Raw genomic sequence first — 23,801 nt, 5'->3', positions numbered from 1 at the left:
TCAACCCTTCACAGGGAGCCCATCTCTATTGAAGAGACTTCGGGCCACCAGGGCAGGCCCGCCACCCAAAAGCCACCCCCACCCCCAGCTGCACCCAGCCATCTGAAGGGTGAAGTCTGATCCCTTGTAAGTCCCTAAAACTTCCTGGAAGCTGTCAGTCCTGGGCTCCTCTGATGCTCACACCAGCCTGGGACCTGTGCTCCCTCTAGGGTCCTCAGCCTCCCAAATGGGTGACCCCCAGCCATAAAGTGATTCTTGCTGCTACTTCATAACAGTATTTTTGCTACTGTTACGAATTTTAATGCAAACATCTGTGTTTTCTGATGGTCTTAGGTGACCCCGTGAAAGAGTCATTTGACCGCCCCCCCACACAGGTTGAAAACCACTGCTCTAGGAAATAACAAGCCTATGGCCAGAGGATGCCCAGGCCCTAGTGAGGACCCTGCTCCATCGGTAGGGAAGCCCCGCTCCTCTCCATCTTCCTCTGAGAAGCCAGCCCCTGGGCACAGTTCCTGTAACGAGGCATGGTGCCAAACTTTGTACCCACCCAGGTAGCTACAGGGTGGACAACACCCCCTGCCAACACCTGTGTTGACGGGGACATGAAGAGGGCGCCTCTCTTGACGCCCTGTCCTTGCCCAGAGCTGAGGGTACAGGTGGGTGGCAGACAGAGACAGCTCAACCTTGGTCCCCGCGGTGGTGGATATTGCCAACTGGACAGGATCCAGAGTCACCTAGGAGACCCATCTCCAGATATGCCTTCAAGGAACTTTCTAGACTGGGCTGACCGAGGTGAGAAGACCCACCGTGAACTTCACGGCACCATCCCGCGGCCTGGGATCCCGAACCGCATCAAAAGGAGTGAGCTGAGCACCAGCAGCCTCCATCTCTCTGCTTCCCGACTGCAGATGCCACGTGACCGACCGGCTGCCTCACACCTGTTACTATGGCTCCCCGCCATCATGGACTGCACCTCAAACTGAGCCACGGTGAACTCCTCCTGCCTTAAGTCACAGTTGTCACACCAAGAAAATGACACCTCCCACTGCACCTGCCTCCCAGTCTTGATGCTGACTGTCGGGTACTCCCGCCTTCCCCCTAGGGAGCCCCGGGGTGCTGGGCCTTCCTTTCCCAGCCTCTGGGATCAGTCTGCCCTCTCCATGGGGGCCATGATTCTCTCATGAGTCTGTGGAAATACTTTCACTTCTTTTAAAGTCAGACGAAGAGCTGAGTTTGTTGACTGCCAGTGTGTTGTGAGTCCAGCCTGACAGAGCCTTCTACAGGTATCCATGAAACACACGTTGATGCATGCTGATGGAAGAGGGGGCCCGGAAGGCAGAGGTACCTGGGCCCCAGGTCAGATCCCCTCTGGCTCACAAGGCAAGGGCCTGCAAGAAGTCACTGGACTTGTCTCCATTGGAATTCGAGGACTGCTTCCCCAGGGCAAGCAATCTCCCGCTTTAGGCAGGGGCAGAACCAGGAGCAGAGCAGACACCCCAGGCTGTTGAGTCCTACCGTCTTCGGACGCTGATGCCAGCAGTTCACAGGAGGCCAGTCTGGGGGAGACAAGAGAGGGAGCACCAGAAGCCAGGGTAGAGCTTTCCCTGGCCACCATGTTCCTGTCAGCTCCCCCTGTTCTGGACTGGGTGCTCACCCCAACAAATGGCCTGGCCTCTCATTCTCAGGGGCTCCGGAGCTGAAGAGCTGCCCGGCGCGGTCCCATTTCCATTCCCCACGCCATCTCGTGTCCTCCCCCCGGAGAAAGAAAACACGACATCCTGTGCCTGACGTCCTGGAGAATGAGAGGAGCTGGTATTCCTCCAAAGCCAGGACGGAGCTCTGGTTGGGAGGGGTCAGTAAAATCGCAGGGGCGGCGGGGAGGAGGGGGTCACGTCAGCCTTTTTATCCTAGTTTGGCCTAATGGCATGGGAGGTTCGTTCTCCCCAAACACCTCTGCAGAGTCCCCCAGTGTCATGATACTGACAGATCTGTGACACCAAACTTCCAAAGTTAGAAAGAGGCAAGTTTCATTCTGGCTCAGAGTTGTGAAGGCTTGGGCCAGAGCCGGCTGGTCCCATTCCTTTTATGGTAAGATGCAAAACCACTCATCTCACTCATCTGATGTCCAGGAAGCAAGACTCAGGGTGCTGACCCCACCATCTCCTGGAGCAGATCTCTGTCACCTAGACACTTCCCAGTAGGCCCTACCTCCTCCAGGCTGGCACAGACTCTGAGAAAGCTCTTGCTGTCTATTTCTGGTTAAGCCCAAAGGCAAGGTCAGGGTGGGCAACAGTCCAGGCCTCCCCTGTGAAGAAAGGACAGCCATGGGGAGCAAGCACATGGCTGCAAGGTACAGGGTTAACTGGGGCAGCCTGACGCCTTCAGGAACAACGCAAGTGAGGAATGGCTGGCTGCCTCTGCCCCAGCTCCTGCCCTGTCCTGCTGTCCTTGGCACACAGCGTGTGTGTGTGTGCGTGTGTGCGTGCGTGCGTGCGTGCGTGCGTGTGTGTGTGTAGGTGCCCACACATGCCACAGAGTATGTGTGGAGGTCAGGAGTTGATTTCTCCTTCTGTTATATGGGTCCGGGGGATGGGACTCGGGTCATCAGGCTTGGGGGCAGCCCCTTATCTGCTGAGTTTTCCTGATGGCCCTCCAGAGAGGTCTCTAACTGAGTATTTCTTGACTCTGGTTGTGTGAGGTCCCGGCTGCAGCCTGACTCCACTTCTGTCTTCTTAGCTGTCAATCATGTCTCGCTCCTCACATGGGATCATCTGCTTTTCCTCACCTCGTGCTCCTTGCTAGCGAGTGTCTAAGTGCGGGTTAACTTATTCTTGCTAGTGAGTGCGGGATAACTTATTCTCCTTGCTAGTGAGTGTGGGATAACTTACTCTCCCATTTCCACAGTTTCATCTCTCCACGTTTGAGTCCTCTGATTTTCATTTATTGATTACTTCAATTCCTATTGTTGTCATCTTCTAGTTCACTTTTTAAAATTGGGGACAGGGGTAAGAGAGAGAGCCAGGTATGGCACCAGAGGCCCTTAATCCTAGCACTCAGGAGGCAGAGGCAGGTGGATCTCTGTGAGTTGGAGACCAGCCTGGTCTACAGAGAGAGTTCCAGGACAGGGTCCAAAGTTACACAGGGAAACCCTGTCTTGAAAAGCAACAACGTAAGTTTTGTGTGTTATGTTTTGAGTCAGGGTCTCCTGCAGCCCAGGCTGCCTCTCAATTCCCGATGTAGCCAAGAATGACCTTGATCAGACTTGCACACCTCACCTGTTTATCTGGTGCTTTGGATGGAACTCAGGTTTCAGCAGGCTAGTCCAGCATTCCTTGAACCAACCCACGTCCCAGGCCTGAAATTCAGTAGTTTCTTGTTTGTTTGGCTGGATTTTTTTGGCTCTTTTGTTTTTTTCAAGACAAGGTTTCACTATGTAGTCCTGGAACTTGCTTTGTTGACCAGGCTGGCCTTGACCTCAGAGATCTGCCTGCTCTGCCTCCCAAATTCTGGGCTTAAATGTGTGCGCCACCACCACCTGGTTTAGGAGTCAGTGTTCAATGTCGGGTCATCTGCATGACGGATGTGGTGGGTGGTGCCTTTGGATGCCGTTTTTATGTGAGCGTTCCTGGTTCTCAGTTCACTTGGCTCCCTCTTCTGTCTTGGTGGCGTTCACAACAGCAGGTCTATCTGCTACCAGAGCTGTCCCACCAGCACCCACATCCCTGGCTGCTCAGCGTGTGACAGGCAGGCCAGTCCCCTGCTGCCCCCAGACCCCTCAGGCTGCGGAGGCCTTCCTGTTACAGCATCAGCTTTCCCCGGCAGGGCAGGAGCGCTTTTGTGACTAGTGCTTCGCTCATGCTGGTTTTGGGCATTCTAGAATACCTTACCACTCAGTTTTGTGGCAGAGTGGTGGTCACAGGAACTATTAGTGTGAAAAATCTATTAAAATAAATAAATAAAAAAGTGCCATTTGGGCATTTTGGAGCATAGGATTCAGCTCTGCACTAGCTGTACGTTTTACCTTCACTGCATTTATGTGGAACCGAGACTTGGCCATGAGACCTGCACCCACGGAGCTGTCTTGCCAGAACCCTTACTTTCCAAGCAGAACTGGGCCCAGTTGGTTTGCTTCATGACAACACTAGGAAGATCGCGTCCTCTGGCCCTTGACAACTGTAGGTTCCCAAGGGGTAGGTTTGCCAGAGTTCTCCAGGGCTGGCACAGCAGTACACAGCCGTTATGCTAGCACTTGGGGAGTTTCAAGTTAGCCCAGACTGCAGTGAGCTTCAGGCTACTCTGGGCTACATAACTGTCATTCAGGACGAGCACAGGCAGGGAATCTGGCCTTGTTTAGGGCATGCCACTTCAGGGCGGTCCTCTCTGAACAGGTGAGACCTGGGTTAGATGTCCGTAAGTCCTGCTTATCCTCAGGTGCCTCTCATTTCCTCAAGAATGTGAGCCTGGGGCCACGGCTAGGAAAGACAGGCTTGCCTTGAGCAATCTCAGCTTTCAAGTTCAGCCACGAGGGCTGGGTTGTCAGGGCACTGCCCAGCTTGACTGCCCAGGGAAAGCAGGGCTCCCACGCCAGGCTACGAACACCACTTGGGAGCCACCGCCTTCTACCCCACGTAATGATCAGATCCCAGTGCCAAACTAGGGACAGACCAAGGGCCCGACGAGGACAGAGCTTGCCCGCCCTCCACGCCCTGGCATGCCTGGGATGAACCCCCCCCCCCACCTGTGCATGCCCTGCCGTTCTGGGCTCTGCTGCCTCTGCATCAGGCCCCCCAGGTCCACACCCGCCCAGGGAGACACATTTTATAGTAAGGAACATGACACTGGGAGGCAGGCTGTCCCAGTCACACGTGATGTGTGGGATGCACAGGGCACAGCAGCCTTCAGGAGGCACGCAGAGACTGTGGGCCGCCCACTCAGCATGGCCTCCCTTTGCCGTCCATCAGCCACCCTCTCCTCAATCTTGACTCTTCCCCAAAAAAGGACACTCTTCTTAAACAGTTCACATTTATTATTGTAACAATAAAAAATCTTTTAAAGACTATCAGTATTGTATTACCAAGAGTGAGGTAATATGTTTACAAAACATTTACAGAATTTGATATGCAAATGGAGTCAGGAAGGACAGTGAATTAAGACACTAATAACAGGGAGATCCCACAGAGTTGGGGGCAGGAGAGCGAGGCAGCAGCATTTCAGGACAAGGGCCGGGCACTGAGGAGAGGCCCAGCGAGCCACACACACTCGTGGCACACCCAGTCGCCCCTCACAAGGCAGCCAGTGCCCTGTGGCTTGGGGAAGCGGAAAGGGCTGTGAGTGTACACCCATGAGCTCCTAGAGATGCGCTCAGCTCTGAGGGGCTGGGCAGTGCCACTTCTGCATGGACTTAAGGGGAACAGATCTTCAGCCTGAGACACGGCTGCGACCCAAACAGTTCTACAAACATCTCTGGGCACATGAGGACTGTTGAGTGAAGCGTTTTCTTGGAGGCTGTCAGCAAAATCGCCATCTGAGACACAGAGACAGGGAGAGGGAGAGGAAGAGAGAGAGAGCAGGGGCATCTTGAGGCCCTTTAACTTGGAGCTGGGAAGCCCCGACCGGAAGCAGCAGGGACACAGTAACTAGAGCCCTACTGTGCTGTCTAGGAGAAGGGCCAGAGCAGCCAGTCTAGAAATGGCTCCCACGCACAGACAACGCATGGAGAAGGGCCAGAGCAGCCAGTCTAGAAATGGCTCCCACGCACAGACAACGCATGGAGAAGGGCCAGAGCAGCCAGTCTAGAAATGGCTCCCACGCACAGACAACGCATGGAGAAGGGCCAGAGCAGCCAGTCTAGAAATGGCTCCCACGCACAGACAACGCATGGAGAAGGGCCAGAGCAGCCAGTCTAGAAATGGCTCCCACGCACAGACAACGCATGGAGAAGGGCCAGAGCAGCCAGTCTAGAAATGGCTCCCACGCACAGACAACGCATGGAGAAGGGCCAGAGCAGCCAGTAACCCCAGGCCTGGGCATGGCGCCGGGTGCAGGGAGCCAGCAGGCTCACTGTGGGCTCGCTGGCTGAGCCAGGCTGCCTTGTAGTCTCTCCTCAAGCTTGCTGATAAGCCACAGCCTCTACAAAGCTCTCAGTCACAGACATCCACCCAATGCCTCCTGGCGGTGTCAACACATGATTCCACACAAAACACATCCCATGCCCTTCTCATGAGATCAGCCACCTGCAATTTCCAGGCAGCTTTGTAAGCAGTGAGCTTTCCCCATAAAAGCAAGCTGTGAAGGGCAGGCCTGCTTAAACAGCAGGCTTTGGGAAGTCAGGATCAGAAAGAAAAGACAAAGCAAGTCAGCCTCTGGTCTGGGTCTATAAACAATGATAAAACAAACGAAGTCCTGCCATCTCACAGCACCCCACTCCCTCATGCACACACACAGCGCCTGCACACACCCCCACAACGTCCCTCACACACCCGAGGCCACAAAAATCCATGCGTCACCCCGGGAAGCATTATTGGAGTCTGTACTGCCAAACTTCCGAAAGGAAGCATGACCTACTCCTTCCAAACACCTGCTGAGGGCTGAGGACCCTGGGTGCTGAGGGGCGAGGACCCTGGGTGCTGGGGGCTAGGAGGACCCTGGGTGCTGAAGGCTGAGGACAGAGCTGCCCGCCTGCAGAAGGAAAGCAGTATTCAGCAGAGAATAGAACCCTCCCCTTCCCCAAGTTCATGGACAAAAAAATTTTGCTCTGAAAAATATCAAAAGCTTTGAAGAGGAGGAAAGAGAAAGCAATGTTTAATGATGGCGGTGTTGTCGGGAGTCGCGAGAAGCCTGACAGCCCCCCTGGGCAGAGAGCCTGCTCAGGAGTAGGCTGGCTAGCCCCGGGATTGGGTGCTCCTGTAGGCTGCCAAGTTCTCAGAGGAAAGGGACCTCGAGGGCTGTCCTGAATCCAAAGGCCACCTCTCCTAACAGGGAGCCGTGAGGACTCCGGTGCAGCCTAAGTGCTGCCTGCCGCAGCTTCGGTTCCGTGGAGGAGGCGGTTGTCTCTGCAGGATGTCATACAAGTCATTCGCTAGTGGACAAGGTGGAGTTTGTTGGAAAATTTTTTTGCATCAACATTTGAGACCAGTCAGTCTCTTACTGTAGATAAGCTACTTTTCTTTCGAGAGCCCTTGTGCTCTGGTTTGATTTTGTGCACGCTGCATACAAAATCTATGGCTATTGAGTTAAAGTTAGGGGTAGAGGTAAAACTACCTGTCACCATAGTCTGGGGCCAAGTGGCTAGTATACCGTCTGGAGAGCTAGCTGCTATCTAGAGGGTGAGGAGTCTGCACGTCCTGGGGTGGGTGGAGACAGCAGTCCAGGAGGAAGTCCCTCCGCACTGGGCACAGGCTTCGCAGCACTACCTGGAAATCATGGAGCTGGAGTGTGATTGGCTGGAAGAGGTGGTGGCGGTACTCAGCTGTGAGAACCCACTGTGGCTCGACTCCAGACTGGTCATGGAGCCTCTGCAACGGAGCCAAGAAAGAACAAGGAGTGAGGGCCTGCCTGAGCCACCCAGGTGCCCACAGTGCCTGCTGGACCCCAGCTCATCTCTGCCTGTAAAGCAGGGATGGGACATGACCATCCCACTGGAGGGACCCATTTCTTGTGGTTTGCCCACAGGTGATATTACATTCAGCAAATGCCAGGCTGTGCTCCCTCTCCTCCAGCCCCACAGACAGGAAACGAGTAGCGTGTCCCATCCCCGTGTGTCCCCCCCTCCCCCCGCCGCCTCAGGCATGCACCTGAAGTCCTCAGACCCGATCACTTCTGTGTAGTACATCACTTTGCACTTATGGGAGGAGACCTGCAGGGAGGCCAGCACGTCATCCACTCGGGGTAGGTTGGTGGCGGAGCACGCTGGCATGCTGTGGAACTTCCATTGCAGGATGTAGAAGCCTGGCCACCTGGTCACATGGGAGCCCTGCAACATCAAGCAGTGGTAACTCGGGACACTCTGCTAACCTTCAAACAGGTCTGACGAGTTCCAAGGGGAGGGTGTCCTGAGAGCTGGCCATCAGGAAACAGCGAGAGGGTGTGGCCTGTGCCCAGGCCTCTGCCAGGTGCTGGGAAGGCAGCACCTGTCTGCCCCCTCAGCAGCCTGCAGCGGCTGTCAGCTGGGCCTGTCTCTTGGACAGGGAAAGCTCTGCCACATTCCTGTCACCTCCCCTGCACTCTGGCGATTTGTTCCAGTGACTTCTTCCTTCTGGGTCAAGCGCTCACGTGCAGAGTTGCCATGGTTCCCATCAGGGGCTGGCAGTGCCCTCTGCACTCGCTCCTCTTGTTTCTGGCTGTTCTGTTCCTCGGGAGGCAAAGCCATGCCCGTCACATCTCAGTGAAGTCACTGAACCCAGACGTGTGCCTACAAAGCATTGCTTCCCGTCTGCTGGCGCCTCTGGGGAAATCCACGCCCTGGTCTCAGGCCCTCCTCAGGGGCCCCTTCCACTGTGCCCCCGGGCATCCTGAGTCTCCCCGCCCACCTGTGCCCTTCCCCTGGCAGCAGAAGCCACATGGGCTGAAAGAGCTTCCTTCCTGTCAGGATGGACCGTGAGCAAGGGGTCAGAGGGCGGGCTCACCTGCACACTCTCTCCCTCTTTGCAGATCAGTGGAGACTCCACCATGCTGTAGTCTCGGCCCAGCTGCCACACCTTATCTATGAGCTGTACGTTGTTCCCACCCGGGGAAGTGATGCTGTGGGCCCCCAGCGAGTCCTTTTTGGGTGGCTGGGGAGACCTCTTGGAGTGATAAATGTTAAAGACGATGTCCCCTTTGCACACATCAAAATCCCAGGTGATCACTGAGGCTGCGTCCACAATCTGAATAAGAATCTGGAGAAAGAGATGCCATCAGCCAGCAATCCACAGCAGGAGGCCTGGCTGCCACTGGGGCAGGAAAGGCCTGTCTAGGGCTCTCTAGGGCTCAGGTGTGTGAGTTGGCAAAGGGGCAGAACAGATCAAATGGCCAGTTCTCTTTGCCACAGCCAGTCAACCATCTAGATACCCATCTAGCAACCTACCCACCATTCTGTGTTCTCACTGGACACCACCAATGAGACAAACACGTTCCGTGTGGACTCTGGAGCCCCATGCCTCATCTTCCTGATGCAGGTCAGGAACACTTCTGAGCATGGGCATGGGGTTCAGTGGACTGCCTCAAGCTAGGGGGCAGTAGCAGGCCCCACCGAAGTGAGTGCATAAACAGAGCAGGCTGGTAGAGCCATATGCCCACAGCATGTAAATAGGTGTAGATCAGCTGTGTCCTGGGGGTGACAGCTGAGGGTACAGAAGGGCCAATCCCAAGCCTGGAATTTATCCTGCATCGATCTGAAGTGTCCCAGAGGGAAGAGGGCAGGCTGTGAAACCGCAGAGCAGGAGAGGCAGCTCTGCAGTCTGCCTGGCCTCTTCCAACCCCTCTGTGACACAGAAGGTCACAGCAGCATGTCCCCTTCATCAAAGGAGCTCCCCAAGGGCAGATCTATCAAGAGACCTGGGCCCTGGGGCTGACGGGGCAACAGGGACCCCGAGGTCCCCTTCACTCTAGGCAAACTCTTTGATGTGTGCTTACACACCAAAGAACAAAGACACTTTCACCGTCAACACTGACGGGCGCTTTGTGACTTAGAAATCACAGTGAGTCCCTGAGCCTTGTGACAAAGACAAGATTAAGAGTTGCCTAATAAATGCCAAAGAAGGGCTCCTCTGCCCCGAGCCTGCCCGCCACATAAGAAATGAAAGCAAATGAATCTTAGGACAGTCAAAGACCCTAGGTCCCCTGCATGGGACCGGGAGGGAGGGAGGGAGGGAGGGAGGGAGGGAGGGAGGCACACCACACCGGGTTGGTGCCTGCTTGTTCACAGCACAGCCCCAGGCTTACTCAGCATGCCTCTATGTAGCTATGGGTCAGCGATGACAACTGGCAGGCAGCTGAACAGGGGTTGTCACAGTCACAGCAGAGAGCCATCAGCAGAGCCAGCAGTCACTGACGGATGGGCCTATTCTGTATAAAGTGCTGCCTCCCACCAGGGACACTGAACAACACACCTGCCCTACAGCTAAGCAAAGGGCGAGCCAGCCATGCCCCCGCCACAGGGACAGGGAGGGACCTGGCAAACTGTGGCCTCCACCCCTGCCACCACACCCCATGTTGGCAAGAAGGGAAAGACAATGTGCTCATTTCTCATTCTTGGCAGTCCCCTCAGACTGACAAAAGCCAGCAAAGACTGCAAGAAACGACCAGAACACGGCCAGGAAAAACTACTGAGCAAAACTTACTCCATAAAACCATCAGAGCTAATCCAGGAGCTGGAAACAGCCCTCTCAGGCAAGACTTGTTCTGCATGGGGTCCGGGCTCTCAGTGAGATAACAGTCACCGGGCCAGTCTGCTTGCAAGCACACTCTGACCAAACGGGAATGTCCCGAGGCCACTCTGGCTCGGTGCTGCCACTCACCAACCCCAGTGCCAACAAAAGCTCAAACCGAGACCAGAAAAAGGATCCAGGGCACCTAAGGGAAGCCGTGTCCACCACAGGCTAGGTGGGGAGGCTGAGGGTGGGCACCTCACACGGGGCTCCCTTGAACACGCTGGCGGACTGGTAGATATGGGGGGCTGAGGGTGGGCACCTCGTGCGGGGCTCCCTTGAACACGCTGGCCGACTGGTAGATGGTCTCCGTCCAGAGCTTCAGGTCTTCATTTTCCAGCTCCTCTGCAGTTCTGTACAGAGATTTGGGGACCAGGCCACCCTCCGGCACGTCACACTAGAAGGCAAACATGGCAGTGAGAGCCATGAGGTGGCCAGGCAGCCCATAGTCCACACACCCACCTCCTGAGGCGGCTGAGCAAGTGGAGAACAAGCCATCAAACGCTGTGTAGTACTTAGCGTGGTCCACTTAGACACAAGTGTTTTCACTCTGAGTAAATGAGAGCAAGCTGACACTGGTTTACCACAGGATTCACACTAATATGCATGAGGTACCGAACTCAATTACCAAGACGATTTACACGAGCACTAAAAGCTCATCACACTGCAAAGGGAAAGCATTTGCTTAGGCAGAGTTTCATTCCCAACAGCCACAGGAACTGCTGTCACTGGTCACTGCGGGGCACAGCGCCCGCCTCACACGCACCAGGTCTGCGTTCAGCCTCAGCATCTCACACACGCACGCACGCACGCACGCACGCACTCAACTATGCAACCACAGCCAAACAATTAATGAACCCCAAAACTGACTAAGGTCAATTAGAAAGCAAACTCACATTCAAGGGCACACAAATCTAAGCACCTCCTGAGGTGTCAGCCTGGAAGCAACTCCACAGAACTGAGACTGCAGCCCTCAGCTGTGGCAGGGCACCAGTGGGGAAATGTCCCTGCTGCCGCCCAAAGTCACAGAGCTGGTGGGGACAGGCTTACCAGTGAAGCCCGCACTCCAGCACGGAGGGTGCGGAGCCAGGAGGGCTGCGAGTTCAGGGCCAGAGTGGCTACATAATGAGGCTGCCTCAAGGGAACAGACAGACAAACACCAGCCTGGCCCAAGGTTCAATACCCCTGTCCACAAGGAAGTCAACAGAGTTCATGGATGACTTCCTGCCAGCCGCCAGCCTGAGGAGCTACTGGAGAGAGTCGAGAACAGGCCTTGAGAGGCCTCGGCTTGACTCTGAGTATGTCACAGCACGGGTGACTCTGAGCATGTCACAGCACCGGTGACTCTGAGCATGTCACAGCACCGGTGACTCTGAGCATGTCACAGCACGGGTGACTCTGAGCATGTCACAGCACCGGTGACTCTGAGCATGTCACAGCACCGCATACACTGACAGCAGGTGTAGCTGACGGTACGAGCTGAGCCCTCTGCCCCAGCTCAATTCTTGTCATAACTGCTGGGAAGTTTTTCCCTTGACAGCTGTCATGGGTACCACAGCCTGGCCCGTGCTGTGACCTCGTTCATACTGTACTAGGACGACACCTTTGATCTCTCTCATAGAGCCAAAGTTCCAACTCTTCTGTCTTCTAAATTCCTCCAGCCATTTTGAAAATCCACACTGGAAGCTCAACTCTTTGGCTAAAACAGGCAGACAACTCCAGGGCACACGCCTCAGAAGACCAGTGTCAGGGTCAAGTGTCACTAAGAGCAGGCTGCCTCCCTGCTGCGCCCGTTCCCACTGTGTGCCATGGAGCCGGTCACACAGCTCTGTGGGCGCTGTTCCCTGAGCCCCCACATCAGGCTCTGGGTGTGAGCCTCCATGTTCCAGGATCAGTCCCCTTCGCCACAGCTCAGGTCTGCCAGCACAGGCCCCTGCCTCATCCATCATCCACCACCTCATTTCTTAAACGAGAAGTAATTCTTCTACTGTTCCTCTCTGAGTATTAAGTCAAGGAGAAACAGTCTTTGAAGTGGACTCCACATCATACAAGCGTTTGTATCAGCTTAGGAGAGGGTCAATGGCGAGGTGTTCGTATACAAGCGTGAGGGCAGCGTCTGGATCTGCAGCACCTCTGTGACTGCTGAGTGGGCCTGCCTGTACTTCGTGAGAGGTGGGAGGGAAGAACTCTGGAGCAAGCTGGCTAGACAGACTCACCTGATTAGTGAGCCCTGGGTTCAAATGAGACCCAGCCTCAATGAACACAGTGGAGACCAAATCAGTCAAGCCCGAGTCTACACACTCACATTCTCACAGATATGTATAAAGGAAAGGCCATTTATAAAGAAACATGCACAGCTTCTCTGAAGCAGTCGAGATAGGATTTACACAGCTCTGTGGATAAAGGGAGCTGTGGGCACTGGGGACGGTCACTCCCTCCTGAGTGTTAGCTAATGCATCTTCCAGACTTCCCGGTGGCCCAGCCCAGTCCAACAAAGGAAAACCAGCCGCGCAAAGCAGTGCTGGGCCTGACCCAGGGGCTCGCCCGATACATACCATGCACTCCCCACTCAGGAAATCTGGGATTATCTCTTTATCGATGTAATCTATCAGGCCTCCAGGGCCCTGGTAGTCATTTCCTGCATAAATGAGGAATTTTCTTCTGGTGTTGTCGTCAATAAATGGACTAACCTGAAAGCAATCAGACAAACAGTAACTTCATCTGCTGCCCCGTCTTCAGAGAGCAAGCCTACACTGTGCGGCCCTGGTGGGGGGGGGGGCGCGGGGCACTCTATGACACCACCGGGAAAGCACTGGGAAGCCTCAGGAGAACCCGCTTGTTGTCCCTCTCATTTCTAGCTGTGTCTATTTGCTTTCTCCTGCCTAGCGGAGGCTTCAGTGGGAGGCAGGTACTGAGCATGCCCGGCAGGCCACAGGACAGCATCGAAACCCACCAGTGTCCAGAGGACAGGGAAGACTCTGGGGGCTCGGAGGATGAGGAGGCGGCCCAGCGTCTCCGGATAGTTGGCCTCCACCACCTCGATGATGCGCAGCAAGGCTTTGACTCCAGGTCTCCACAGATGCCGCATGTTCAGCCCTTCAAGGTCCACCAGGCAGGTCCATGAGCTGCGGATAATACGAAGACCGAGTTTTATTTAACAGATGTTCTATTTCATCGTCTTCTTTTGATATAAAAGTCATTTATAGCCATTCCTGAATATATGACGGTTTTTAAAAATTAAAGTGCTGTGAATTCTTATTTATATCTGCATGTATGAAACACAGACCAGCAATGGTGACTAGGACAAAGCCTGACCTACGAGGCACAGTCCCGCCAGACCGCAGTGAGCCATGACCTGCCAAAATCCCAGTGCTCAGGAAGCAGAGGCAGGAGGATCAGGGTTCAGGGCAGCCTGGCTAATGAGAGCTGAGCATCCCGGTGTTAACTCCCTGGCTCAGGAGTGAGCCACCATGCCTGGCTTTTCTTTCCTAAAGTTTTAAGTTTCCTCCACAATTAGGAGCTGGTTCATGAAAAAGAACGGGGCTGAGGGGCACAAAAACGAACAGGCAAGGCACCTGCAGTCCCAGCCCCGGACCATGCACACTGGAGACTCAAGTGAAAAACACCAAACCTTGGCACTGTCCCTGGACCTGACCTTATCACTTGCTTTTCAACCTTCTAGAACATGTTGAAAACAGTCAACTATCAGAGTATTTAGCTCCCGTTCTATATATGAAAGGAGATGAGACCCCACACACACACACCAACCTGATCGGCCGGCCAAAGACTTTGGTATTTTCTTCACATCGTCTTAGGCCTTCTTCGTTTATGGAAAGAACCTGTGAGGAGCAAATGACGATGGCCAGGGTCAGTCCCAGAAGGCAAAAGTCACATCAAACTTAACAGAGGGCGTTAAGGCAGCAGGACAGAGACACATATGGCCACAGGCACCCCCATACACTCCACAAGGCAACAGTGACTACTTCCCTTGCAGAGAATAAATGGCGGCATCAACAGGAGAAAGCAGGTGGGAACAGGTGGCCAAAGAAAGCATGGCTCAGAGAGTCGCCTGAGCATCGATAACCAATGTGGGGTTGCCTGCAGACCGAGCTCATTCAGGGCAGTAGGAGAGCGCGAGGGATGTGGGCACACCCTGGCCTCACCATGTCAGCCGGGATAGAGGCAGGCAGAGCAGCTGCCAGGGAGGGAGGCCCAGGAGAGCTCCTGGGTAGAACAAAAGCGTGTGCGCGCGTGCGCGCGTGCCTGTGTGAATACTGGAAGAGATGTGATTGTTTTGCAAGAACAGACTCTTCTCTGGGGCAGGGGTGCAGTAGATCTGGGGAGATACACGGGTGGTCTGCAATCACCTCTGCAGTCTATGAAAGGGCCATGGGCCTGTAATGGGGAAGGGTTAATGAGGAGATCTGTCAAGAGGTGTGACATGGGTGACCACTCTGAGTCAGAGGTGGCAGGAGCTATCTGCTGAGGCTTTCGCTGTGCGCCTGCTTCCTTGGAAGCCTTTCTGCAAAGCACATCTCCCCAAGAGCAGAGCAGAGCACACTTGTCCCAGTGCTGTGAGGCCAGTCCTGCTGGCAGCAGGAGCGGGGCCAGCACGGGACCCATCGTCCCAGAGCACTTACGTATCGTAGCAGAGCTTCCTCTCCGAGGGCTCGCACCAGGCCTTTGGTGTCCATCTGGCCCAGCCTGAGTACATACAGCGGTCGCCCATCTGCAGGGAGGCAGGAGGGAGCTGCGTGAGTGGCAGGACTTGCCTCTAAGATCTTGATGAGGACTAAGCAGCAGCTCCTGCCAGAGGGCCCCTCCCTCCTGTGAGACCTTGTGTTTGTCCCCTGCACAGCACAGAAAGGCTCCCCAGGAGAGCACGCTCCCCTGCACTCAGTCCTTGGGATCGGGATAAGCAGGTTAAGCGTGGAGCTCTGGCCTACTCTGAGGAGCAGAGGGAGACTGTCCGTGTGTAAGGGTGGCATGGGGGAGGGGCAACTGATAGCAACTGACAGGGTCCAGGGCTCACACTGCTGGACTGGGCAGGCCAAGTGGAACTCAGTTGGGGTGCAGCCTGCCTGGCTCTCTGACCTGTGTGACCATGGGTGCTGCTAAGCTCAATCTTCACTACAGGGGATATCAGCACAGCCACATATTTTCTGAATACTGAGAGGTTTCTTAATTATAAAACACTTTTGCCATAAAGTATTATAAAATTATTGACAAGTTTTAAAAAGCCAGCCTTCTTTGACACACACATCTAGAAACCGTTAAGTCCCAGAGGCAGCACATGCTATGGATGGCTCCCCAGCCTGGACCAATGAACAGGCCACCTAACTCACTCTAGAACCTGTCACCACCCACAAGAGTAAAGACGACCCTGGGCCAGAGTGTGCCCCCGGGACCCAGGCAACACTGAGATGCACCCTCAACATACTGGGTTGGCTGTCGTCCTGCCTGGGACCAACGCCTGTCCCCTGGAGAATGTCACCTGCAGCCCAGGGTCTCACTATGTAACTCTGGCTGGCTTGGAACTTGCTCCATAGATGAGGCTGACCTTGAACCCACAGAGAGCACCCCGCCTCTGCCTCTCAAGGGGTGGGACTACAAACTTTCACCGCCACACATGGCTCTCCTGACATTTAGTAAAAAAGCTTACTACCAAAGCTTTTTAACATTTAAGAGTTGAGCCACAAAGCAAAATAAAAATAAGTATTACATTTTCAGTAAAACTTAATGAAGTCATGGGCATCAGAATCCATAGTACTGTATCTCTGCATTCAGGATCCTAATGCAGGAGGATCTTGGGTTCAGGGCTTGCCTATGCTACATAAAGAGACCTCATGTCAAGCAGAAACCCAAAAGTTATTGTGATCATCAATTATATACAATATTAAAAACAAAACCAACAGATGAGTTAAAAGTTCATTAGCTATTTCAGAGAGTTCAAGGTAAGCCAGGCATTGGTGGTGCATGCCTTTAATTCCAGCACTCGGGAGGCAGATGCAGGAGGATCTCTGTGAGTTTGAGGCCAGCCGGGTCTATAGAGCGAGTTCCAGGACAGGCTCCAAAGCAAAGAAACCCTGTCTCGAAACAAAGCAAAACAAAACAAAACAAAAATAAAAATAAAAATAAAAATAAAAAATACCCCCCCAAAAAAAACAGAGAGTTCAAGGTTAGCCTGGACTATGTGAGACCTTGTCTCAAAAATATAAAAACAAGCAAAAATTAATACAGCTATAATTAATCTGGAGAACTGCATTCATAAAGTTAAAATCAAGGTTTCCAGGGGCTGTTCCAAAAGGACGTTTCAAGGGGAGAAGGGTGCACCTTCTGGTACCCTGTCACACCTGCATGACCACAGTGCCCCTCTGCACAGCTGGCAGGACGCTCTGCATCAGCAGGGCGAGGCTGAGGCTGGTTCGGGGCTGGGGCAATTTCTTGGGGCTGCCTTTTGCAGGGGTGGCTGGCACACACCTGTGCTGTGCCTCGGCCCTCGTCGAGTCCTCCTGTACCGTCGGCGGCAGGAGACCGGGCCAGGCAGCTTTTGGCTACTAGGAAGGTGGTGGCCATTGCTGTCTCGGTGCTCAGTTACTAACTGTACCACACACTGCAATGATTTCCTCTGGGAGCAGAGGGCATGGCCCTCACACCACTTCCTAGTGGCTGGCCGGCAGGCTTGGGTGTGAATGGGCTTCTGACCACATGCCAGCCAGTCATGTGACAGGATGCCTGTAGAGTGAAATTGGCACACTGCTGGGACCATGTCAGGACCTCCCTACCTTTGTCATGGTGATGCCAGCCTCCAGCATAGTAATCCTGCAGGACCTGGGGTGGAGTCCAGGTGTCCAGAATGTAATCCACCTGGTGCTGTTTCCGCCACGTGAGAGACTGGCACATGATCTCTCTGGCTTTGTCAATATTAAAATCCCGGGCGCGCAGAAACCGGAGAATATGCTCATCCTTTGGGATCTAGAAGAAGAGAGGTTTCTAAGCCCTGGGAGTTGCTGGAGGGAAAGTCAAACATACCACAGTGGTCTGAATGTAACTGTCCCCATGAGCTCATAGGGGGTGGCAATGCTGGGAGGTGTGGCTTTGCTGGAGAAGGTACGGCCTTGTTGGAGGAAGTGTGTCACCATGGGGGTGGGTTTTGAGGTCTCATATCAGCTCAAGTCATACCCAGTGAGACAGTTCCCTTCCTGCTGCTGTGGATCTAAGATGTAGGACGCTCAGCTCAGCGCCTTCTCTATCCCAAGTCTGCCTGTACGCAGTGTCACATCATGACAATGACTAAACCTCTGAAAATGTAAGCCACCCCATTAAATGCCTTCCTTCATAAGAGTTACCGTGGTCATGGTGTCTTCACGGCAATAGAAACCACAAGACACCCACCCACTGCCAACAGTGAGCCACACTGGTCACAATGACACGTCAAAGCAGCATTCGTAGGCTGAGTGCAGCCTGGGGTAGAATGCTTTTCTAGCAGGAATGAAGCTGGGGTTCACGCCTTGCACCACCAAATGCTGCCAGAAAAGTCACCCCCAGTGCCATTAAAAAACAAAACAAAGCAAAAGCAGCCCTGTGCTGAACCATCCCAAGTGCCAAGTGCGCTGTTCTTGGCTCTGCAAAGTCAACGGGGACAGACTGTCTGTCTGTCTGTCTGAGGCACGGTGTCATGACAAAGCTCTGGCTGGAACTCACTAAGGAGACCCTGAAGGGACACACCACCACAACCGGCTGTGAACGGGCTTCTTGAACACCCAACCCCAGCCCTACACACTGGCTTGGTGTGAGCTGTAGTGAGATGCCTTTTCTGTACACAGAATACTTCAGGCGCTGGCGTGGACACTCATCCACAGGACGCTTGCTGGGACAAAGAGCAAGTACAGGCAGTGTTCCTAGCCTGCTCTGGGCCAGGCATCTCCCTCATGAGTGAAGGTAGTGGGACAGCAGCCTCTCGTGACCCCTCCTGGCCGCATGAGGCAAGGCCGCGCTGAGGGTGTGACAGCAATCGTCTGTGAAGAGTTGGTCACATAGAAGTGATTAAGAACATGGGGGGGCATGGGGGGGCGCACACAACGCCAGCACACTCACAGGTAACACAAGAGGGTCAAAAGTGGTTGAATATGCTGTGTAAACACATGGAAGCAAACACCCATAAACATAAAATAACAAAACATTAAAAAGAACTCTTCTTCAAAGCGTGACGCTACAATAAGACTCTCCCAAAACAGAAGGTGGCAGGGGGTGGGGGTGGGGGGGTTGGCAGGGCTGAAGAGACGGCTCAACAGCTAGGGGCACGCGCTGCTCCTCCAGAGGACCCAGGTTCAGTTCCCAGCTCTCACTGGGCGGGTCACAGCCATCTCTAACTCCAGTCCCAGGGAATGTGGTGCCCTCTTCTAGCCTCTACAGACACTGCATGCCCACGGTACACATATGCAGGGAAACACACACGCACGCACGCACGCACGCACGCACGCACACACGAAATAAGTAAATTATTTAAATGCATGCATGGAAATAAACCCTCACCCTAATAAACTGGTATACATTGCTTCTACGAAGAAGATGGGGAGGGACAGGACTGTGGGTGCTGGGACCATGTGGTCTGAGTTTCGATCCTGCTTTATCACACACCAGCCCCAAGACCTCACCCTCTGCCTGACTCCTGCCTTGCTTCTCACTACACTCACCCACAGGGCTGTGAGGACTGGGGGAGCTGGAGCACCCACTACACAGCTGTCCAGGCCAGCTGCTCCTCTGTGGCCGCTTCCCCAACAACTGGTGGTACGCAGCTATAAACCCAGACAACCAGGTGTGAGCGACCAGGCCAGCCACACGTGGTGCCCTGCCCCCTTCATCCGATAATGTCCACACTAGTAGACATATCAAATGGCCTGTTTCCCATAAACCTCACTCCTGTTGGGCTAAGTTCTCCCTCAATCTCAGAACCAAAGCGCCACTGTGCTGGGGGAGGGGCGGGGAAGATGACATCCTCCTGAATAACAAAGTATAAAGACACACGTGTGTTAAAGTGTTACAACCAAGCTGATTTCTGTGCATGCTAAGGCCGACACTTAAAACGACGCTCCAGCACGTCTGGCCTCCAGATCCTCTACCCCGACAGACACTCTGTGGTTTCTGAACTCTTATCTTTCTCTGTGAAATGCAGAAACCACGGTGTCTGTGGGTGCATGGCATCTTAACCCTGGCGTGAGGATTTGGTGCCACAGCAGACACACTTGTGGGCTGTCAGACGGGAATCGGCACAGTGACTCGACCAGGACCTTTTTTCTTAAGAGCCTCAGATGGGCCCGGAGGCTGCAGGGTCACGGAGGAAACGACACTTACTTTGCCCTTGTGCGTTTCCTGGAGCCACTGGCGCAGTCTGATGAGGCAGCTCTCCTGGAGGGGGGTCAGGTCACCCAAGTATCTTTTGATATAGTCGGCATCTAGTTTATCTGGAATTTAAGGTGCGTGGCGTTATTTACCAGGGAGAATGAACCCTGAGCCCTTCTCTCGGAGAGACTGCCACATGGCTGGGGCACTGGGGGGGGGGGGGACGGGGCAGTTGGCACGGCAGCTGTCCTGGGCAGCTCCGCCAGCCTTTAGGGTGGCATCACTGATAACCACAGCTAAGTAAGCGGTCTTTAAGATGAGATCCCGATAACGCAGGCAGGTTCTGAGCCTCCTCCGCCTGTAATTTCAGTACTGCTCAGCACAGGCTGATAGCTTAACAGACACATGAGTTCAAGAGCACCCCAACACCTTTCCCCAGGGACTGTGCAAAGGCAAGAAGGACGAAGAAAAGATAAACAGCATTATCTCACAGTGCTTCTCAGCGTTAGGCTATCCCAGCGTTTTCAGATTTTCTCCCCTATTTTCTAAACTTTTGTAACTAAAAATTAAAAATGTGTGCTCTGTGTGTGCTTAGCACATAGAAAGCTGCACACAACCCTGGGCCCAGCCCTTGCCATGCACTTCCAGCCCTGCCGCTTACAGGCTGTGTGACATCACAGGTCACGCAACTGCTCTGCGCCTCAGCAACCCCAAATATGAACTGGGGTTTCCAAGCTGACGGCAGTGACACTCAAGGAAGTGTCCCTGGGAAGCTGTCCCTGTCATCACTGAAGGTGCCATCAATCAAAACGCTTGGAAAACACTTTCTGGATAAAATGAACGTGTTCCCCAAGCGGGAGGCTCAGGAAACAAGGTCAGACACAGACGGCCTTTCTGCTCCATGCCAGGCTCACCGTCGGGGGTGCCCACCACAGGCTCGGAAGCAGTGCCTGGGCTACTGAGGCCCTCCCCGCTGACCCCCTCCTTGAGGGCAGCAGCATCAGGAACAAGGACAGCTGCAGATGTAGCTTGGCTCTTGCTTGATGACGATGTTTCTGATGAGGGCCCCAGAGAGGGCGGGGTCCAGCGGGGCACGAAGGTGATGCCTTCCTCCTCCAGCTGCCGCAGGTAGTATTCGATGATTTCTTTCCCCTTTGAGATAAGATGGCTACAATGTGAGCACACGCCCACCACCCAGACATCTCACCCTCCCCAAACCAGAATCTGCCGCTGTAGACATAGCTCTGTGGTAGAATGCTGGCTCGGCACACGCAAGAGTTCAAACCCCATCCCTCACCTACCCACCCACCCCAAAACAATCCTCACTGGGAGCAGTGGTGCACACTGGGAGGCTGAGCAACAAGACCGGAGTTTGAGTGAACTACAGAAATCTTATCTCGGCAAGGAAACAACAGTGAGTTAAAAGACAACCAGACTATGGCCACCCTCTCCGAGACAGCCACCACCCTCTCCATTAACCCCAAGGAAGACACTCACTTTTTTAATGTTGCTGGTATATTGTTTCATGGCAATTTTTTCCACTGTACTTTCAAAACCAAAGAAGGATTTGATGTCTAAACTTGCAGACTGTTCGAAACAGGTCCAGTCTTCGTTTTCAGGGTGGACCTGCAAGCAGAGAACCCATTCCCATTACCACACTCGCAATGGAGACGTCATGTCTGCACCACTCCCCAACTAGCCGACCAGTACTCAGAAGAAGCGTGGTTAATGACTTCACTGACACCAGGAAGGAAAAAAGCAGGGCAAAAAATTTACCCAATGGAATGGAGCCCTGATGGCTCCACTTGTAATGTCACAACTCTCTAACAGTGACTTACACAGCCCTTTCCCTCGAGCCCCTGCACCCACTCGCCCAGCATCCGAGTGCTGTACATGGGCAGGCTCCCGGAAAGACAGATAAGCCCCGGACAGGTGGGAAGGTCCCATGCAGCCCCATGGAGAAAGGCCCAGCTGGGTTGAGGGCTATAGAAAGGGCATGGCTGGCTGCAGGGCTCAGGCAAGCAGTGGGAAGGCTGGTATAAGGAGAGGGAGGGGCAGAGGGAGGTGACTGGGAGGGCTACGGACCCTCTGCAGGGAGGGGGAGGCTGTGGCTCAAACCCAAGAATGGCAAGTGTGAGAAGCGCTCAGTGGGCCATTTGGATTCTGTGCTGAGGATCCTGTGTGGAGGATCCTGTGTGGAGGGTTCTGTGATCCTGTGTGGAGGCTCCTGTGTGGAGGGTTCTGTGTGGAGGGTTCTGTGTGGAGGATCCTGTGTGGAGGGTTCTGTGTGGAGGATCCTGTGTGGAGGATCCTGTGTGGAGGGTTCTGTGTGGAGGGTTCTGTGATCCTGTGTGGAGGGTTCTGTGTGGAGGATCCTGTGTGGAGGATCCTGTGTGGAGGGTTCTGTGATCCTGTGTGGAGGGTTCTGTGTGGAGGATCCTGTGTGGAGGATCCTGTGTGGAGGGTTCTGTGATCCTGTATGGAGGGTTCTGTGTGGAGGCTCCTGTGATCCTGTGTGGAGGATCCTGTGTGGAGGGTCCTGTGTGGAGGGTCCTGTGTGGAGGATCCTGTGTGGAGGATGGCATAGGAGGCTAACGGCTGAAGCGGATCAGAGGGTTATCTTATCCTCCTGCTCTGGGGAAAAGAAGTCCCTGAAATAAGTGTATACAGTGAACACCAAGATGGGCAACACTCAGAGCTCTCCTCACAACAACACATCTAAAGCGTCAGAAGCTGGGCCAGGAAAGAACAAACGAAACTTCATATTTACAAAACCAATCGGGAAGCTGGCCTTGGTACTACATGCCTTTAGTCTGAGCATTTGGGAGGTAGCGGCAGGTGGACCTTTGTGAATTCCAGCCCAGCCTGCTCTACATAATGAATTTAGGCCAGGCAGAGCTAAACAGTGAGACCCTGTTTGAGAAAAAACAAAAACAACAACAAACTAATCAGGAGCTGAGTGCAATGGTGCACACTTGTGGTCCAGCACTCAGGAGACAAGGCAAGAACAACAAACTAATCAGGAGCTGAGTGCAATGGTGCACACTTGTGGTCCAGCACTCAGGACACAAGGCAAGAACAACAAACTAATCAGGAGCTGAGTGCAATGGTGCACACTTGTGGTCCAGCACTCAGGAGACAAGGCAAGAACAACAAACTAATCAGGAGCTGAGTGCAATGGTGCACACTTGTGGTCCAGCACTCAGGAGACAAGGCAAGAACAACAAACTAATCAGAAGCTGAGTGCAATGGTGCACACTTGTGGTCCAGCACTCAGGAGACAAGGCAAGAACAACAAACTAATCAGGAGCTGAGTGCAATGGTGCACACTTGTGGTCCAGCACTCAGGAGACAAGGCAAGAAGACAGAAGCAAATGAAGGCTAGTCTGGTCTGCATGGCAAATTCCAAGACAGGGGCACAGAGCGAGTCCCTGCCTTAGAAACAACAACAGCCGTGGCATCAGCTGGCAGCCTTGACTGTCACAATACAGCCCTGCACTCAGTGTGCTACACCAACTCCCAACAATGCCACTCATCCCAAAGGAGACAGCGCTGGTGAAGCACAGACGCGCTCTGTTTTAACAGTGATGGCACATGGCCCTGGAGCCCCAGGGCGCCACGACTCACCGTGTAGCAGCAGTGTTCGTGGATGATGACCCTGTTAGAAAATGTCTCATTGTGGGCCTCGATGTGCAAAGTGCGTTCTCGAGAATTCAGGGAGTTTTTCTGGACAAAATAAACGTAATCGACTCCAGCGATCTTTAAGAAGAGACAAGGTGGGAAATCGTCATAAACAGTGCTCTGCAGTGAGCTCCCCCCCCCCCGGGGGCTCGAAGCCTCCTAAAGTGCCCTCCTCCAGCTACCTTCTTCAACAGCCTGGGAGCGTCTATATCCAGCTTGCAGCGCCTCTCGATGACATGAATAGCTCCATCTTCACTCTTGAATTCACTCACGGTGTCACTATCCACGAACATTGGAATCAAAGGACATGTAGGGAACCTCCTTTCATAGGCCTGTGACAAAAGGAAATGACAGACATTGCTGCTGTGCCCT

The 23,801-nt window shown here is 53.9% G+C and overlaps 1 protein-coding gene across 1 annotated transcript in view; it reads right to left on the bottom strand.

The window, feature by feature from the left end:
- Nucleotides 1-5,005: 5,005 nt before the first annotated feature.
- Sec14l1 (SEC14 like lipid binding 1) overlaps nucleotides 5,006-23,801 on the bottom strand; it is a 42,137-nt gene continuing 23,341 nt past the window's right edge. The window contains exons 3-17 of the mRNA XM_051181358.1: nucleotides 23,612-23,761; nucleotides 23,376-23,507; nucleotides 21,246-21,374; nucleotides 20,663-20,900; nucleotides 19,761-19,870; nucleotides 17,192-17,381; nucleotides 15,047-15,135; nucleotides 14,175-14,245; nucleotides 13,360-13,531; nucleotides 12,962-13,096; nucleotides 10,669-10,803; nucleotides 8,625-8,876; nucleotides 7,794-7,972; nucleotides 7,413-7,514; nucleotides 5,006-5,524 (exon numbers count right to left, since the gene is read on the bottom strand). Of these exons, the coding sequence (XP_051037315.1) occupies nucleotides 5,509-5,524; nucleotides 7,413-7,514; nucleotides 7,794-7,972; nucleotides 8,625-8,876; nucleotides 10,669-10,803; nucleotides 12,962-13,096; nucleotides 13,360-13,531; nucleotides 14,175-14,245; nucleotides 15,047-15,135; nucleotides 17,192-17,381; nucleotides 19,761-19,870; nucleotides 20,663-20,900; nucleotides 21,246-21,374; nucleotides 23,376-23,507; nucleotides 23,612-23,761 (2,100 nt within the window). The 3' untranslated portion in view covers nucleotides 5,006-5,508. The remainder of the gene's footprint in view (nucleotides 5,525-7,412; nucleotides 7,515-7,793; nucleotides 7,973-8,624; nucleotides 8,877-10,668; nucleotides 10,804-12,961; nucleotides 13,097-13,359; nucleotides 13,532-14,174; nucleotides 14,246-15,046; nucleotides 15,136-17,191; nucleotides 17,382-19,760; nucleotides 19,871-20,662; nucleotides 20,901-21,245; nucleotides 21,375-23,375; nucleotides 23,508-23,611; nucleotides 23,762-23,801) is intronic.

The sequence above is a fragment of the Phodopus roborovskii genome, unplaced genomic scaffold, assembly GCF_943737965.1.
Source record: "Phodopus roborovskii unplaced genomic scaffold, PHOROB, whole genome shotgun sequence".
NCBI lineage: Eukaryota > Metazoa > Chordata > Mammalia > Rodentia > Cricetidae > Phodopus > Phodopus roborovskii.
Note: the sequence above shows the minus strand (reverse complement) of the source record. Positions and strands in the feature narration are given on the sequence as shown.